Raw genomic sequence first — 18,959 nt, forward strand, 5'->3', positions numbered from 1 at the left:
CCACTGGAAACCAAGAAGATAACATCAGAAACAATACTCTCCTCATAAATTACAACTGGTTGAACATGTATTTCTCTTAAATTCATTTGGATCAAGTATATAAGACCAACCCTTTTAAATGTAAGTAAACTTCATTGCACTAAAAAGTTTAGACCATTTCAACAAACAGCAGAATGTTTGCTCATCTCTGCCTTGTCACATACAATAAACTATCACAGTACAGAGTAAGCTCACGTGGAACGGTGCCCTAAATAAATGGACTAATGTGACAAATAGAGCAAAGCAGGAAAAAAAGGCTCTGCAAGAACAATTCTTCAGCTCAGATAAGGTTTTATTGATTTTCTTCTTCGACTCAGTGTGCTATTGGCATCCTTTTATTTTCATCAACCGTTAATTTTCTGCTCTTGTAACTGTATGTAAAAAGCAAAATGGTCTGCCGACAGCAGAATATGAAGAGTTATCTTTAAGTCAGAAACAGCATGGCATCTGTAACTCTGAGATCTCTAACCATGTCTGAGAGCCAATTCAGTGGAAGGGAACACTCTCTGCCGGGAAGAGTTCTAATTTATTCTTCATGCTTGTTGAGTTCTGGGCTTCAAACCACTGTAATGCATACACATTCATCCAGGCTACATGTGAAAGCCTGCTGTCTGCTAAATACTAACAGTTACGTGTTCAGCATCTTACAAATATTGCTTAGTCTTTGCAGTGCTGTGGGAATGAGAAACATATTGCAGCTGTGTCAAATATACATTAGTCTAAGGATGAAACACATCATAGAACCAGAGCTTAGTATTAGCAGTGAACAGTCTGGGCAGATAAAGACTATTCAGTATACTCTGGAAGGTATTTGACAATGCAATTTCAGCGCTGTTACAGTCAGTAGAACAATTTATAAACACATACAATAACAAACTGGTGCAACGGAGAAGAGGGCCCTTCTCTTGCGAGCTTACAATCTAGTGGGTGGTTGGGGGGGTGAGACAATAGGAGAGGACTGCTTGGATGGGGATGAGTTGCTCTGGCTCCGATGATATGTTAAAGCTGTTAATTATTCAGATGGCTTGATTATGATGATGGTTGAGAGTACTGGGAAGGAATGCTGTACGTTTCCATAAACAGGTGGGTTTTCAGAGAGGTGTGTATGAGGTAGAAAGTCTGACGAAACGGGGAAGGGAATTCCACAGGAGGGGTGCGGCGTGGGTAAAATCCTGAATACGGGAGAGGGAAGAGGTAACAACAGTAGAAGATAGCCGCAGGTCATGTGAGGAGCGAAGAGGGCGGGTAGGGGTGTATTTGGATAGAAGGATAGAGATGTAAGGGGGTGCAGAGTTGTTGAGGGCTCTATAGGTCAGGGTTAGGAGTTTAAATTTGATTCTAAAGGGTATGGGGAACCAATGAAGCGATTGGCATAGTGGAGCAGCGGATGAGGAGCGGCGGCAGAGAAAACATAATCTAGCTGCAATCTTGAGGATGGATTGAAGCGGTGAAAGGCGGGAGAGGAGGAGACCAGTTAGTTGCAAAAAAGTTCCAGATGGGATATCACAAGGGAGTGGATTAGTAACTTGGTTGTGTCTTGTGTGAGGAATCGGCGATTTCAGGTGAAGGAGGCAGGATTTGGTGAGGGACTGGATGTGAGGGATGAGGGATGAAGTAGAGACTAGACTAGACACCAAGGCAGCGAACCTGGTCCATTGGTTCGATATTGGAGTTGTTAACCGTAATAGAGATGTCAGTAAAAGTAGACAGAGCAGATGGCTGGGTTACCATGAGGTTAACGGGACGCAAGTGAGGCAAGTTAGAAGAGAGGGGGAAAGGTCAGGAGCAGTAGTATAGATAAGGGTATCATCTGCATATAGGTGGTACTGGAAGCCAAAGGAAGATATAAGTTGTCCGAGAGAAGAAGTGTAGATGGAGAATAGCAGAGGCCCAAGAACTGAGCCTTGAGGAACACCAATGGATAGCGGTAAGGGAGAGGACCAAGTTCCTGTGAATATGATATTAAAAGTATGGTCAGAAATGTAGGATTTAAGCCATGAAAGAGCCGTGGCACCGATGGCATGAGCATGGAGGGTTTGTAGAGAAGGGGTGGTCGACTGTGTCAAAGGCTACAGAGAGGTCCAAGAGAATAACCAGTGAGAATTGGCCTTTTGTTTTAGCTGCAAGGAGGTCATTAGTAATTTTAGTGAGTGCAGTCTCTGTTGAAAGCTGTGGACGGAAACCGGATTGTAGAGAGTTTGAAGAGAGAAAGTTTGTTAGTTGATTGTAAGGTAATCGTTCCAGCAGTTTGGAAGCTAGCAGGGGACGTGAAACTGAACGGTAGTTTGATGGGGATGTGGGATCAAGGGAAGGTTTCTTTAGGATGGGGGAGATGATGACATGTTTAAATGAGGATGGGAATACACCAGAGGAAAAGGAGAGATTAAAGATGTCGGTTAGGGTTGGGGTAAGAACACTAGAGAGGGGTGGTAGGAGATGTGAAGGTGCAGGGTCGAGGGGACTGGTAGTGAGGTGGGAGGACAACAGGACCTCGGAAACCTCAACGTGTGCAACTGGGCTGAAGCAGGTGAGGATGGATTGAGGTGAGTAGGAAGGCTGAGGTACCATATTATTGACAGTATGGGGGAGGATGTTATCCCTGATGGTGTCAATTTTGTTTTTGAAGTAGGTGGCAAGCTCCTGGGCAGAGAAGTTGGAGGGCGAGGGAGGTGCTGTGGGACAGAGAACAATGTTAAAAGTGGAAAATAGACATTTAGGGTTATGGGAAAGAGAGGTGATTAATGAAATGAAGACTGCTAGTCTGTTTTGTGCATTGCTGTATTTTTTATGCCAATGACGTCTCATCTGAGACTGGCTTCATATTACTCCTGATTACTGAGCATTCAGCAAAATGTTTTATTACTTTAAAGTGCGCATTAGCATTATACTGGCCACAGCTTCAGCAGAAACTTCTCTTTAGAAATTTGCATTAAATAACCTGATCCCAGTGTGGAGGCTCTACAGATGCATCAATCATATTTCTCACATTAGACCACCTCCTCTCTCACACTGCATGATTTACTCACTGCATCTCCATTTAGATTTTTTTTTCCACAAGTCACTTTTTTCAGTCACATTGGAGTACATGCCGTTTCTGCCTCACGCATATCGTAAACCATTTGCAAAGATAATGTCTGACATTTCTTTTGAACATACAATTTTATGTTTTCTCAACCCTTGCAGTTCTAGAGAAGTGAACATTATATATATATATATCTATCTATATATATATATATATATATATACTCACTGGCCACTTTCTTAGGTAAACCTGTTCAATTGCTTGTTAACACAAATAGCTAATCAGCCTATCACATGTGACTGCAGAAATGACACTCTGCTACAATGTAAAGTAGGGAGTGTACGGCCTGTATAACAGTGGAAATTTGCTATCCCCTCAAAATAACTCCTTACACAGGCTTTACACTCACTACTTTATATTGTAGCAGAGTGTCATTTCTTCAGTGTTTTCACATGAAAAGATATAATAAAATATTTACAAAGATGTGAGGGGTGTACTCACATTTGTGAGATACTGTATATACAGTACTGTGCAAAAGTTTTAGGCAGATGTGAAAACTATTATGTAAAGCTTTCAAAAATAGACATGTTAATAGTTTTTTTTTTACCAAAATGCCAAGTGAGTGAACAGAAGAAATATCAAACCTATATCAAATCAATATTTGATGTGACCATCCTTTGCCTTCAAAAGAGCATCAATTCTTCTAGGTACACTTGCACACAGTATTTTAAGGAACTTGGCAGGTAGGTTGTTCCAAACATCTTGGAGAACTGACCATAGTTATTCTGTGGATTTAGCCAGCCTCAGTCACTTCTCTCTCCATGTAATCCCAGACAGGCTCGATGATGTTGAGATCATAGCTGTTTGAGGACCATACTAGAGCTCTATGCGGGACTGTTTTTTCAATCCTGCTCCCGCCGAATTTCTGACCATTACCGCCCTCGCTTCCGCACAGTGTGTGTTCCACTCCCGCCCACCCCCTTACCTGATCTGCAGATTTCCGTGCACACCTGCAAGGCTGCCTTCGCGTTGCTCCCACACAGCGTCTCTTCTCTTCTTCCACCCAGAAACCCAGCAGAGTCACATGAATTTATGTCACTTCAGGTGACTCTGCTGGGTTCTTGGGAGTGCACGGGATTACCGGGACACACAGGTACATTGTCTGACTGCCCGCTTCTGCCCGCAACACCCAAACAACCGCCCGCAAGTTTTTGCATCTCAATGCAGTCCTCTAGACCATACAATCACCTCCAATGTAATTGGACTAGAGATAGTTCTTAATGACTTTGGCTGTATGTTTGAGGTTGCTGTCGTCGTACTGTAGTGTAAATTTGGGGCCAATCAGCTGACTCCCTGATGGTATTGGATGATTTAATTATCTGCCTATACTTCTCAGCAGTGAGAAGACATTAATTCTGACCAAAGCTTCAGCTCCATTTGCTGAAATACAGCCCTTGAAAGGAACCTCCAACATGCGTCACTGTTGCCTGCAAACATTCATTCTTGTTCTGCTGTCCAGCCTTTCGGCTATCAAACTGCCTTTTGCCATAGCCAACTATTTCAAATTTTCACTCATCAGTCCAGAACACTTGCTGCCATTTTCTGCACCCCAGTTCCTATATTTTCATGAATAGTTGAGTCTCTTGGCCTTGTTTCCTCTTGGGAGGTATGGCTTTTTGCCCGCGAGTCTTCCATGAAGACCACTTCGGACCAGACTTCTCTGGACAGTAGATGAGTGTATCAGGGTCCCTCTGTTTTGCCCCAATGCTGAGCTGATGGCACTGCTGGACATCTTGTGATTGCGATAAGAAATAAGCATAATGTGTCCTTCTCAGCGGCACAAATTTCCTTGGATGACCACTGCATCTATGGTCCTTAACATTGCCCGTTTCTTGGACAGAATATCTGGAAACCCCTGTCTGAAATTTCTGCCCGATGCAGGATAACTATGAGGCATTGCTGATGCAGGATAACTACCTCGTGTCTTTTTGCTGTCCTCAGTCTTGCCATGATGTATGACTTTTGACATTAAACTGTCTGCACTAACCTCACCTTCTTAGTAAGTTTAGATGTTCCTTACACATTCATCATTCCTCCTACACAGCTGTTTCTGTTTGTGATTCTGTTAATGATTGTGTTTCAACCTACATATTAAATTGATGATCATTGGTATAATTGCTTAATCATATACCTAACTATATGCCTACAAAATCCCTGACTTGAAGAATTGATGGTGGTTACACTCAATTTGCATTCTATGAATTTTTTTTATTTCAAAGTAATTTTTCCCTGAGGATATTTCCTTGTCACTTCGCAGTAGCATAGAATATAGCTCTGTCTATCAGGGTAGGGCATGAAATCCCTAGAACTTCCCCCTTACCCTCAGTGAATACAAAAGACTGGTTAATCGAAAAAAATCTATATTTATTAAAGTGACAAGAAAACAAAATCACATTATCTTATCATATTCTGCAAAGCATATGGAATGTAAGTTATATAAGTTGATAACCAGATTTGAGAAATCACAGGTACTCCTAAACATCATCATATGGGCTGTGATGTTACTGATGAGAGTGTAGGAGGGGAGTATACTTTGTGGTCCTCAAACACGGTGGCTACACATGATGCTACCTTGGTCATTGTTGAAGATACTGAAGGTAATGAACACGGTGAATAAACATTAACCAATTAACCAATAAACATTACCCAATTATGCTTTTTCATGGAAATTGGTACTAAGTCCTCCTGAAGTTTTGCATGGGTGCATTTGGTGCCTTGTTCTCTCCATGTTCACAGCCTGCTGCAAGTCCTTTTTTCATACCTCTTCAAATTTGCCACTCCTAGAAAGACTTTAGACTACACAGGTTGGTCCTATACGCTGATATTAGATGCCCTAAATGTGAAGCCACACTTCTTTGCAGCCTTTTCATAGTACGTTACATACTAGACATGTCCAAATGGGTCAAAAAACGATTCAGCCAAATTTTTTGTTTTGTTCTTTCGAACAACAAGGTCCTTTTCCTGCACATTTATTTTGGACAAAAATCAGGGAACTAAATTTGTTGTCCAATGCCCACATTTATTCACTCTCCCTGACTATCATTCATTTGCCTCATTTGCATCTCTGTGGGCATAATTCCCGGTGAACTTCTCCCAAAATGGCAGAGCTTCCTGATCCTCCAATCAACGGGAGAGAGGAAGTCACTGGAAGCCTTGCTATTTTGGTGGATGTTTACACAGGTGGCGTCCTCTACCTCCACCTTTTTATTCAAGAGGTTATGTCTATGGAGATGCAGTCAACCAAAGAAGAGAGAAAAGGGAAGAACAAGAAGATAAATTACAAGAAGATGCAAGACATGGAAGCGGTAGTGGTCGGCAGAGAAGGTAGGGAGATAATCAGACCTGTGTGAGAGAGTAGAACAACCAACATACATTTGTCTTGGTTTTGTTTCAATGCATGTTTTAAAAATGATACAATCAAGCAATATATTCAGTCATGTTTCTATTTATTTACAGAAGAAAACAAAATTGGAAGACTAAATTGCCAAATGGTTGTTTTTTTGTTGCCATCAAATTCTGTGTTTAATATAAGAGCTAGATGAGTTAAATGCATAGCATTTTGCATATATAACTGCAGTAATACATTATATATATATATATATATATATATATATATATATATATATATATATATATATATATATATATATATATATATATATATATATAATGTTTTTTTTTCATCTATGCATTTCCATCTGTTACACCTTCTGGTTGTTCTTCACCCCAGCAGTTGTATCATTCTATTTAGGTACAATCCATCTTTCCCGAACGTGATAAATATTTAGTTATACTAATATATTCAAGGTCAATACAATGATTTCTCCTGGGAAATTTTGAATCCATGGTCTGTAAAGGAACAAGTAAACTCATGCATTCAGATTAGAGAAAAAGGGGGTCCGCATGAAACAAAGGAAATGGTTTTATGGTGGGATCTCAGTAGAAATGTAAAACGATCTACTGTTATGTACTCTGATTCAGTAGATCTCGACAAGGTAATGGAAATGAACTGAAATACAAATCTACGATGCACAAATACAGATACAAATATAGAGACAATACATTTATATATTTCTACTGCAAGATTCTTCATGGCTCCAATTGCATTTCGTATTCATATTAATCTGGGAGACGATGTAAACACTGAAAAAGATAAAACACAAGAAAAAGATTGACATCATTCTGTTTAGCTGGTGTACAATTAAACCTACATTCTTACCACCCGTTGTGCAATCCTCCTGATTGTGATGGCGTTATGTAAATTAATAAATTATAATATATTCTATAAATAATTTTATTTAATAGATTCTCCTACTCTTTCATTTCCCCCTCAACCAGCTAGATTGTAAGCTCGCAAGAGCAGGGCCCTCTTCTCCTTTTGTACCAGTTTCTTATTGTTTGTGATTTTAAATGATTCCACTGATTGTAAAGCGCTATGGAATCTGCTGGCGCTATACAACTAAAAGTATTGTGGTGTATTGCGTACATGTGAAAGTTAATACTTACCAAATGCTTATCGAGCAGGTTTTGGATACCTGAATGTGTCATTTATGTATTATCTCCTGATTATCCCCTGTAGCTATGTGCCTTTTATGTATGTACCATAGAAAAGAGAAACATTTCTTCTCATGTTTGTCATAACAATTTCTACCATGTTTCATTTTCACTGTGCTATTTGAGTAGGGAAATAAGAAAATGATACACATACAGTGCTTCAGGTGTTTTGAAACAATGTGTTGGTATCCATTCCAGATAAAAATGCTTTAGACATCAAAAAACAAAACACTGGGCACATTGGTCCATGGAAAGCCGGAGATCACTTTGGTCCTGTGAACAGAAAGGTTTCAGCAGGGTCCTACCAGGCTAATAAATCAGTTTTGTACGCAGTGAAATCACAGTGGCCACCCAAGTACTTGTTAACAAAGGGGGATGTTCCCATGTCAATACTTTATCACCCATAGTAAACCTATGGGCCCACCTACAGACATACTGTACCTATACACATTTATACATGTTCCTTTTTACCTTTTAAAAGCTGCTGCATACATTTTAACGTGATGCCTTACATGGATGTATTTTTGATAATACATTTTAACGTGATGCCTTACATGGATGTATTTTTGATAATACATTTTAACGTGATGCCTTACATGGATGTATTTTGATAATTTTTGATAATGGTATCAAATAAGTAAAAATTACTTATCACATGAAAAATATCACATGACCGACAAAAATGGCAGCCTCTGTAGGTTTATTGAAACACAATGAGATAAAAACATGTTTTTGTCAATAAAAACCTGCATTGCTGCATTCAGGACTCTTATTTTGTGGAAGACCAAACTTGAACTAGAAGCTCAGTGGTGAGAAACTTCATAAAACAAAGTGGAGTTCAACTCACCTACATAATCCCAGTTTATTGAATATACCCAGACTAGTTGCAACACTAGAATATATACTGAGAAAGAGATGGGTCCTAGAGAACAAGGACACACAAAAAGAATATGATATACTCTAAATCTCAAAATCTAAAAATACTATTAAATACTAAATATGTGATGCATGCAAAAAATGAAAAGTGTGCTTTTAATTTAACAGTGTAGCAACAGCAGGCATCCATTTATCAGGAGGCTGAGTATGGAGAAATTGTATGTTTTGTTGCACCCAAAGGAAGGCATGAAGAAATAAAAGGACAGAGGGGCATACGATATCCATCTGCCCCTTGCAAATGTTGCAGATTGTCCTCCATAGCTGTAACAGCAGTTCATTCTAATTCAACCTTGTAGGACAGAGTGTCTTCACAGTTCAACAAGCACGACAGGAGGTATCGAGTCCCAGTGCCCCCTACACAACACAATGTGGACATATGCACGTGTCCCACTCCTCTTTGTACAGATTAATCATAGCAGTTTTAGTAATCAAAGGCAAACATCTTATTTAGCAGCCATCGTGTGAATCCTATTTTCTGAAAATACATAATAAACAGTATAACAATAATTGTCCATTAGCCATAAGCAAAGCTTTCCTCGTTCTCAGGAAGGCAGAATAAATGCTGTGTTATGTGAATGGCACATGAAAAGATACAGTGTGGCGAGAAATCTTTTTTTTTTTTTTCTTTCTTTAACCACTCTTACTCTCTGTTTATGTGTACCGGACAACATTGGCTCTATCAGTTTAATTTGGTTTAGTACAGCCCTGTCACGTCTCAAGATCAGAATGGTCACAGTTTTCTCCAGGTTCTAGAATGTTTACAAGGAGAGTGGAAAGTATGATCCACTTTAGTCTTTCATGCTAAGCACATTTGGATTTAAACATTAAGAAGAAATAGTAGGTGTCCAAAAAAGTGACATGAATCCTCGCATCGATCCATGACAGTGCTCATAGTCCTCCAGAAGAGAACTTTGAGGAGACGTTGCTAACATTCTTGAGTGTATCAATGAATTAGAAAATGGGGTTGAGAGAGGAGTGACATTTCTTCTCTAGATAGCACTTTTCCCTTAAAAGTGCTGATGCATTACCATTTTAAGCTGTCTGTATGTGACAGCTAGAGTAGGTAGCCAAGTAGGCCTTTAGATTACTGTTCTATGTTCCAAGTTCTATATAAAAACAGTTCCTCGAAATGTAAATGAAGACATGTTGCTTACATACTTTAACTACAGCGGGGACCAAGGATTATTCAGTAGATATGTTAGTATTCATTTTTATTTGCGCTTTCTGCTGCCCATTATCATGTGGGTGTCATCTGAAACATTTTTTCTTTTCAATGCATAATACTGATTTCATAAACATTGGGGGAGGGGCGCACTATTTATTGATTTATTTATTTAGTTAACTTTGCATGCCTACAAGGTTATACAAATGTAGTTGGACTATATCTAATCATTACCAAGTAATGTACGCTTCGTGATAATTGTTATTTCAATCAATCGGTGCTATTACGGCTTAAGTACGGTAATCACATCTAGAAGATTAAATTCTCTTAAATGTTATTATTGTATTCATATAAACTATGTCAAAGTGCAAACTGGACGTACAATGTAGGCTCTGTGATAATATAGGCAATAAAATTGTCAGTTCTGTATAATTTTTTTTTTTATTTTTTTTATTCCAGATGGATATACAACGGATGATATTGAATTTTATTGGAACGGAGGTGATAAAGCCATTACGGGAGTTGAAAAGATTGAGCTGCCTCAATTTTCAATTGTTGATTACAAAATGGTTTCAAAGAAAGTCGTGTTTTCGACAGGTTAGTATTCCCAGTAAGCATAAGTGCCTGCAAGATTTGTTCACAATGCATTATTTATTTATTTTTTGTTACAGGATCCTATCCCCGTCTGTCACTCAGTTTTCGACTGAAAAGAAACATTGGCTACTTCATTCTGCAGACGTATATGCCTTCTACGCTAATTACGATTTTATCGTGGGTATCGTTCTGGATCAACTATGATGCATCAGCTGCAAGAGTTGCTTTGGGTGATTTTATGTTTTTCTTATTACATTAACTGCACAAGGATTACCAATTAAGAGTTTGAGGTTTCTAGTCTGGTATGTCAGATGACATCCCATTCCTGTGTATTTTTGAAATGTAGAATTGAGGTGTATGTTTGTAGCTGTTTAGTTATTGATGAAAATCATGAGATTGGACTTCACTGAGATGTCATGGTACAGATATCCACCTGGGAATGCAGTGCTAAAGCCCAGCAATATTGTGTTTCAATGAGATCCAGTATGAAATATTCCAAATAAAAGACAGAATGCCCTCCTGATTTACTGTTCACAGCTATGTCTACAAATACCCTAGAATAGGAGCCCAGTCTTCATGGACCTTGGGTTTCTGTGAACATTCAAGTAATCAGTCCGCCATCGTGTTTGCTAACTTGTCAATCAGTGACAAAGACAACCTGATTGTCCAATATACTTCACTTTTGTGCAACCTGGCTAAAGACCTCTCATTGCTAGACTCTAATTGATCATTTAATTTAAAAAAAATGTTTAGTCTTTAATTCTAATTAAATAATGCACAAAAATAGCTAGAGACCCTTCTAACTAGTTTCTTTTGAGTAGCTCAAGGAGCCTAAATAAATTGCAAGTGGTTTTTATTATTATCATTTGACAGCACTGTAACAATGAGAGGAGTACAAAATGAATGCAAGCAAACTTAAGGCATACTGGTACAAAAGAGAGCCTTGCTCTTGTGGGCTTATTTTTTTATTTATTTTTTAAGTTAAAATATCTGTGAATGTAGCTGTACCTTTTTTCCTAAGAATCTCAGTAAAAAATGAAAAAAAAAAAAAAAGTAGATTGAACCTTCTAATGGTGAGGTGAATTAATTATTCAATGTAGAAAAGAAAAAGGCCAGGTCATATAGAGTTACCAGCATAAAAATATCCGCAATCACAAGGAGAGTAGCAATTTCATTAAATATGCCATTACCACTAGATAAAGTCAAATGTTAATTGAATTATTACGGAAAAGCTACTACTGAAATTTCATAATCAATTTCCCTATACATTGTTTAAAAATAGCTCAAAATGCTCCATTGTATTTACAGTTTCATTTAAAATATTGTAAAGAAACAAAAATGTGCTATGGAAAAGAAAAATGATTTCAGCTCATACTTCCGTGAACAGTGCTGGTTAGAATTTGCAAATATGTGGGAGCATCGGATCTGGTTAAATAAACAGGCAGTATAAATCAGTTATCATCATTTTAGCCTTATATGCTCACGGATAGATTGCTAAATCATTCATTAACCATCAACTTCATAAACTAGAGCCATCAACTCTATTTTTTGGTCCTAGCCAGTAATCACATTGGGTAAATGTCCTTTGTAGCCCTGTTTTATGTTGTGTAGAATATCTGCAAGTCTGAGTTTGGAGTTATAATTACCAGCACAGACTGAGCGTTTCCCTCAGCATCGACTGACACATCATGTATGCTGAAATAACCTATACCCAGCAGTGCTTGATGTAGCATAGCCAATCTTCTGCTAAGCTAAGGATTTTATATCTACATTAACATCGCTATGTGAAAGCTAAAACTAATAGTGCTGTGTATGTTGTCATTGTCAATCTGTCTTTGCCCAGCAGAAGAAGCTCATAGTGTTCATAGTATTCTCATGTAGAATGGGTGACCATACTTGTTATGTTTCATATTCCTACCCTAAATAAAACTGTGCCTAAAATAGGGAACCTACATGACTAGCAGTCAATGATAGCCAGAGGAGCCCTTATGATAGAGAAGAGCAAACAGATCCAGGTGCTCATCTTAGGGTAAATTTTGAAAATAAATAAGAGAGAGCAAGCAAAGCAATACTGAAAAGGCTGGCCTGGTGCCAAGGTAGTCCTACTTGGGCAACTTGCACCATGTGAGATGAATGAGCAAGATAGGCTCCAGGTAAGTGTGAGTAAGTGTGTGTGAGAGAATGTTGGTGAGTAAGAGAGATAGTGTGTGAATCGATACGTATATGCCACTGGGCTAAACAATGACCTGAAAAAAGGAAGCAACACAGAAAGATAGAATGTGATGGTGTGTAACCAGGGCCGGCCGAAGACTTAACGCCGCTTGGGGCGAAGTTTAAAATGCCGCCCCGCCGACGCCGGGGGGGGGGCGGCATTTTAAACTTCGCCGACCCCATTATCTACCCCCCCCTCCCTGCTCTGCCACGGTACCGGCTTGTAATGCTGAGCTCCGGAAATTCACGTCACTTCCGGCGCTCTGCATTACAAGCCGGCACCGAGACCGAACAGGGAGACTCGCCGCAGAGGAGAGAGAGAGGGGCGCCGAGCGGGTAAGCGAAAACCACTCGGCACCCCTCTCTCTCCTCCGCTTCAAAAAAAAAAACCGCTTGGGGCGGCAAAGTGCCGCCCCTTCTAAAGTGCCGCCTGGGGCAATTGCCCCAGTCGGCTCCATTGTAGGGCCAGCCCTGTGTGTAACAACCATTTGGCCCATCTTGTCTGCCCATTTATTTCCTGCTGAACCCTTCCTCTTTCTCTGCTTATACATCAATTTACAAATAAGTCAGGTAAAAAGCAAAAACAGTGATTTGGTTCAACCTACATAAAATGGAGCTAGTGTAAACTAGTATTTCGTTCTGAGGCTGTTGTGAAACAGATTGTTGGCTACCCCTTGGCCTAGAATGAAAGACACTTAATATAATATAATTTCCTGTTTCTTTTTCAGGTATTACCACTGTGCTGACCATGACTACCATTAGCACTCATCTGAGAGAGACTCTACCGAAGATCCCATATGTGAAAGCTATCGATATCTACCTAATGGGATGTTTTGTGTTTGTATTCTTGGCCTTGCTTGAATATGCTTTTGTGAACTACATTTTCTTTGGAAAAGGCCCTCAGCTGCAGAAAAAGGCAGCAGAAAAAGCAGAGAAAGCAAATAATGAAAAGTCAAAACTGGAAATGAACAAAGTTCAGGTAAATATCTGCCCAGTTTGTCTAAATTAATAAGCCAGTGGCATGACCATCATGTTTTTTTTTTTGCATCACACCCATCCGAGAATTTTTCTATCATCTTCCATTACAACACAAAGTGAGGAATTTTAGGTTTTATGATTTTATAATTGTTTAAAGAAAACAGCGTATTATACTTACATACTTAATTGAACCCTACCCATGTCACCTCTGTTCAGGCTTTTTGGGGGTTTGTACATCCCTGATTTTAGGTGCGTTTAGCTTGACTTGAAATGTCCAAAAAAACCTGGTGACATTTTGTGTGTTATTTACTAAAAAAGTAAACATTGATGATATACATGAAATCTAATGAATCTATACATCATATAAAAACAAAGGTTTATGGTTTAAGGTTGTGTTACATTGTGTGTCAAGGCCTCTAACTCATTTGATCATGCCCTCCAAGAAAATTTTCAAATCTTACAAACCTTATTTTAAATACATATTTAGTGCATATTAGGACCACAGCCACTGTTATTTGGATAAACAAGACCAAAGTGGTCAGAAAGTAGGGAGACATTCTGAGAGAGCATGAGGGAGTCTGAGAGGGCATGAATGAGAGAGAGGGTAAGTGTGTGAATGAAGCTGGAAGAACCAATTTAAATAAAAATGTTGAGCTCTTCGCTTCATTTTCATTTATTTTGTTGGGGGACCCTCCTCATTTTCGGGGATAAATACGAATTGCTGAAATATGCAAATTTCGTTAAAATTGCAATTTGGAGGAATCCAATGTGTAGTTTATATATTCCCAGTTTTTCTGGGCCATGAGGAGTAACTACAATGTGGAGCGATGCAACATACAGTTAGAATTGATGAAATAATGATTCTTAGCCAGGGGATACCCATCATTCATGGTCAAGGAAGAACTGGTATGTGCATGAGTATTAGACAGATACAAGTCAGCAACAGATGGATCGCACTAAGCAACAATGGATGAAAATTAAAACTAACCTCCATACAACTTCTGAATTCCTGACCAGCATCATCAAGACAAATTGGAATTCTGTCCAGAACTGAGGCCTGAGGGATATCCTAGTAAGATCTGATCCAATATTTGTTAGAAGAAAAAAATATGTAAACTGTGTTATTTGTAGCCATATGACCCCAGCTTGTTCATTCACCAATCCACATACAGGCTAGAAATACCCAATTAAACATCGGATCACATGCTTAGCCGATCAAGTGATCACGTGTCCTTGGTATACATTGGCAAAACGGAGCTCACGTTAAGGGATAGAATTAGGGGTGATACATTCAAAATATGGCATTCAGAGGTGGGAAAACAGATAATCCTGTTGCTAAACACTTTCTTGAATTGGGATGCAGAAAACCAACTCTAAGATTTATTGCCATTGATCATATACCTGAAGAATTCAGAAGAGGTGGCAGTTCCAGTATGCTGTGTAGCTCCCACGGGACTAAATAAGAAAAATCTGCTGTCATGCTTTTTATGCATTTATATCTGATGTGGTTACTGATAATTCATTATTGGGCTATTACCAGATGTGGATACATAAATATGAAGTTCTGTTGGAATTTGACAGCAGATCTTGATTGTTAATAAGCAAGTAGCATAAAAATAAACTGCATTAAGTCTTGTATTCAATAATTTTGATTAAGAAAATAGTGTCTCCGCATGCAAGTAATATTAAATATTTTTTATATTGGAATGCCTGATTATTCACCTTGGGTTTGTATATATTGTTCACTGTATGTGGAATGCTCAGAAGTTTTTTTTCTTAGAATACTACAAGTATGTGTTTAGTATTACTATGTCTGAATTTTGGCATTGTATAGCATTCAAGGCTCCTTTTTTTGCTGGCCGCACTCTCAGGTATTGGAAGAATGACAGCATTTGTAAACACAAGTGCTGGCTATATATTAAGCCATGTGCAAGTTTCTGCTTTTAGACTGGGTGGCTTCTTTGTATCTTTTAAGGAATCGACCAGCTGCTCTAGATGGAATATTAACCTTTAGGAAATACCTCCAAGTAACTTAAATTGGGTCCTGACGACCATCTGATGTTTTTTTGTTTTTTATTATTTTGTAGAGAAAATTGTAGAAATAATGTTAATTAGATAATGGTTAATATAATACACTTCATTATATAATACACTTCACATTATAATTTTTTATTATAATTACTATAATATTCATAACATTATGGTGTTGGGGGCGCAAATCCCCTTCACTCTTCACACTTGCGTCTCTATTACTGTTTTTCTATTTTTCTGTTTTTCTAATGTTTTTCTATTTTGGCATTGTATTAGCACACACCTGCATGCTCCAGACCAGCAAACTGCCAAAACTTTAGCTTTTATAGAGGTGGTCACACTTGATGATCATCAATTAATCAAGAGTATTTGATTAGCAGCACCTAACTGCTACATGGCATTTTAATTCCTATGGAAGCAGTAAGGGTGTACTTACTTTTTCACTCATGGCTTCTCCATTTTGCCTTTATTTTTGTTGAATAAATCGTGACACGGTGTAATATGTCATCTGTTGTTGTTCATCTGAGGTTGTATTTACCTAAGGAACAGATGTTATGATGTAATGATATGTCAAACCGCATAATTGAAAGAGGGTGTACTTGCCCATTAGTCAGACAGTTTGTTTCTATTATTTTTACAAATAAGTTTTCTTGAATTGCAGGTGATATTTAATGTGTTTAGTACTTTCACCTTTCATACATTCATTTTGATCACGTACTTGGTAATCCTGGAACTCTTCACGTAAAAAGTTAGCCAGCCCTGTGTCCAATTAATTTAACCACCTGGGCGCTCTATAAATAAAATGGTTTGATGTGAATAAGGAACTAAGAGAAGAGATAAAAAGCTGTATAACAAAATGTGTGATAAACCTTCTTTTTGCTTTAGGTTGATGCCCATGGAAACATTCTTCTGACAACTCTCGAAATAAGGAATGAAGTCAGCGGGTCAGAAGTCTTAACAAGCATCAGTGACCCAAGAGCCACCATGTATTCTTATGATAGTGCCAGCATCCAGTATCGAAAACCGCTATCCAATAGAGAGATGTACAGCAGAAATACCTTGGATAGGCACATGGTTCACAAAAAGGGCCGTTTACGGAGAAGTGCATCTCAGATAAAAATTAAAATCCCTGATTTGACTGATGTAAATGGCATAGACAGATGGTCAAGAATGATTTTCCCTGTTGCTTTTGTGTGTTTTAATGTTGTGTATTGGCTTTATTATATACACTAATTTATGCAATTTACACCTTTATGAAGATCTTAGTTCTATTTTTTGATCCTGATGGGACTGCATTAGCCATAATGCTGCAAATTCAAGGTAAGATATTCAGCCATCTAATTGATTTTAGTGTTCTACGCACTGCCATTATTATTCCAGATAACAGCGCCTTTTATTCTTAAAAAGCAAAGTGAACAATTTTATTTTTAACAAAGAAAAACAAAGATTATTCCAATACATTACGGTAAGGAAAAGCTTTATAAAACTGATTTCACATGTTGTTTCGCGAGGGCACCACATTGCAGAGAAGTTGTTAAACCACAATTGTGCATTACACGGGTAATAATTGTGTCTTTGGTACTTTTTATTGACTGTTTTAATTTCTCATTTGCTTCAGATCAACACAGTGATATAAACATATCAAGCTAAATTTTAAGTCATTTGAAGAGACTGTTTACAATTACATGTTCACAACTTTTGTGTAAACACCAAATATTTTAATAGGTGGGTGTAAAAAACTATCATTGTTGCCATAAACGTCTTAAAAAGCCATGTGTTATAGTGCCAGTAAACTTCAACATTTTGAGAAGACAGCTTCAACTTTATATGTTAGAAGCTGTTTTCTCCGAGTTACTGGCACTGCCTGCATGCAGACAGAAAATAAAAATACAACCAGACAAAATGTAAGGAAAACACACTTTCTTTATAGAAAAACTCAATTCCAATGACGTATGCAAAGAAACAGAGTATATCACCAAACTTTCAATTATGTGAATATAGAACTGGATGTCTCCTCAGAGGTCTGAATATAGATAAAAGAAAGAAAAGGTATTTTATTATAGCACTGGTTACATAAAAAAAATTACCAAGATGTATTAATTACAATACACTCACACTGAAAATATGCACTGAGAACCAGCTCAAATGCAAAAGCGCATTCAATGATGTGGGTACCTGGCCACTAACAGAGAGAGGACACCGGTTTCACAGAAAATAGAACACCCCTTTAGCTGGTGCACACAATTCGAAAGAGCAGCAGTAGCAATCAATGGAAATGTAGATGTAGATTACAACCCACGGTCTAGCTGCCCGAACGTACACACCAATAAGTAAATGAAATGAAAGACAAAAACGTTTCAAACAATAGTCATATCTCCAAACCACTACGCATTTCGTTGGGTATACCATCTATATAGCATGGAGATGAAATAATGATCTTATGTACTTGTATCCCTCCCCTCTGCATGCAGACAGTGATCCAGTTGCTGACGTTCACTCCCTGCTCGTGCAATGAACAGTGCGATTTCTACCTAGATTGGTAGATGTTTATGAGCCAAAACAAAAGAGCAGTGAGAGAAGATGACTCCATCAGCCCCTGGTATCAGTTGATGGCTGAGATATACTGACATCCTCGGTGTATGTTTGCAGCCCTTGACCTGTCTGTCAGGAAGCTACGGAAAGTCTTAGTAGATACACTCCACTTTCTGAAAATTCCATCAGAAAATGAAAAATATGACTTCTGTTAGAGAGTTATATTAAAAGTTTACTGGCTCTTCAAAGTGATAGTAGAATAGTTTTTTAAAGGGTACTTTATTGTATGAAAAACCTAGAAGGAATGTTTGACATCTAATTACTGCACTTAGTTGCCTCGTAAAAAGTTAGGATGTAACAAAACATCTGAGTTCCACTCCAGAACCAAATGCCCATTACGTCGGTAGTCTAGGAAACTCAAAGCAACTTGGTGGTCAGTGACTTCACAAAGCATTTTGACTCGGAGCTGAGTGTGGTCAGATGGCGTCTGATAGAATACAGACAAAATATCAGTGTTCTTTTATCAATAATAAATAATCAACTGTTTGTATTGGAGCTAAGTCCGTATAGTGTGAACTATTAACCCTTTGCTCGATAAGCCCATGACACTGTTGTAGTTGTATAAGACTAGTTGTATAAGTCTTGCCTAGCTAATGTTTTATTTTGATTTCTGCGTCGTTAACAAAATGCCAATGACACAGAAAAAGAACAGTAAAGGATAGGTACATCTATATATTCCCAGTAATTGCTAAAATTCTGCCCATAAATCTGGCTGTTGGCAGAATGCCCATGTCTTATCTAACAGGCATCCAAATAATAAAAAAAAAGCTGCACAGAGCT

At 38.3% G+C, this 18,959-nt stretch overlaps 1 protein-coding gene across 1 annotated transcript in view; it reads left to right on the top strand.

Moving 5' to 3' along the window:
* GABRB1 (gamma-aminobutyric acid type A receptor subunit beta1) overlaps positions 1-17,490 on the top strand; it is a 150,594-nt gene extending 133,104 nt beyond the window's left edge. The window contains exons 6-9 of the mRNA XM_053458422.1: positions 10,233-10,370; positions 10,445-10,597; positions 13,307-13,557; positions 16,473-17,490. Of these exons, the coding sequence (XP_053314397.1) occupies positions 10,233-10,370; positions 10,445-10,597; positions 13,307-13,557; positions 16,473-16,820 (890 nt within the window). The 3' untranslated portion in view covers positions 16,821-17,490. The remainder of the gene's footprint in view (positions 1-10,232; positions 10,371-10,444; positions 10,598-13,306; positions 13,558-16,472) is intronic.
* The last annotated feature ends 1,469 nt before the right edge of the window (positions 17,491-18,959 follow it).

Source organism: Spea bombifrons, chromosome 1 (genome assembly GCF_027358695.1).
Source record: "Spea bombifrons isolate aSpeBom1 chromosome 1, aSpeBom1.2.pri, whole genome shotgun sequence".
NCBI classification, from domain to species: Eukaryota; Metazoa; Chordata; class Amphibia; order Anura; family Pelobatidae; genus Spea; species Spea bombifrons.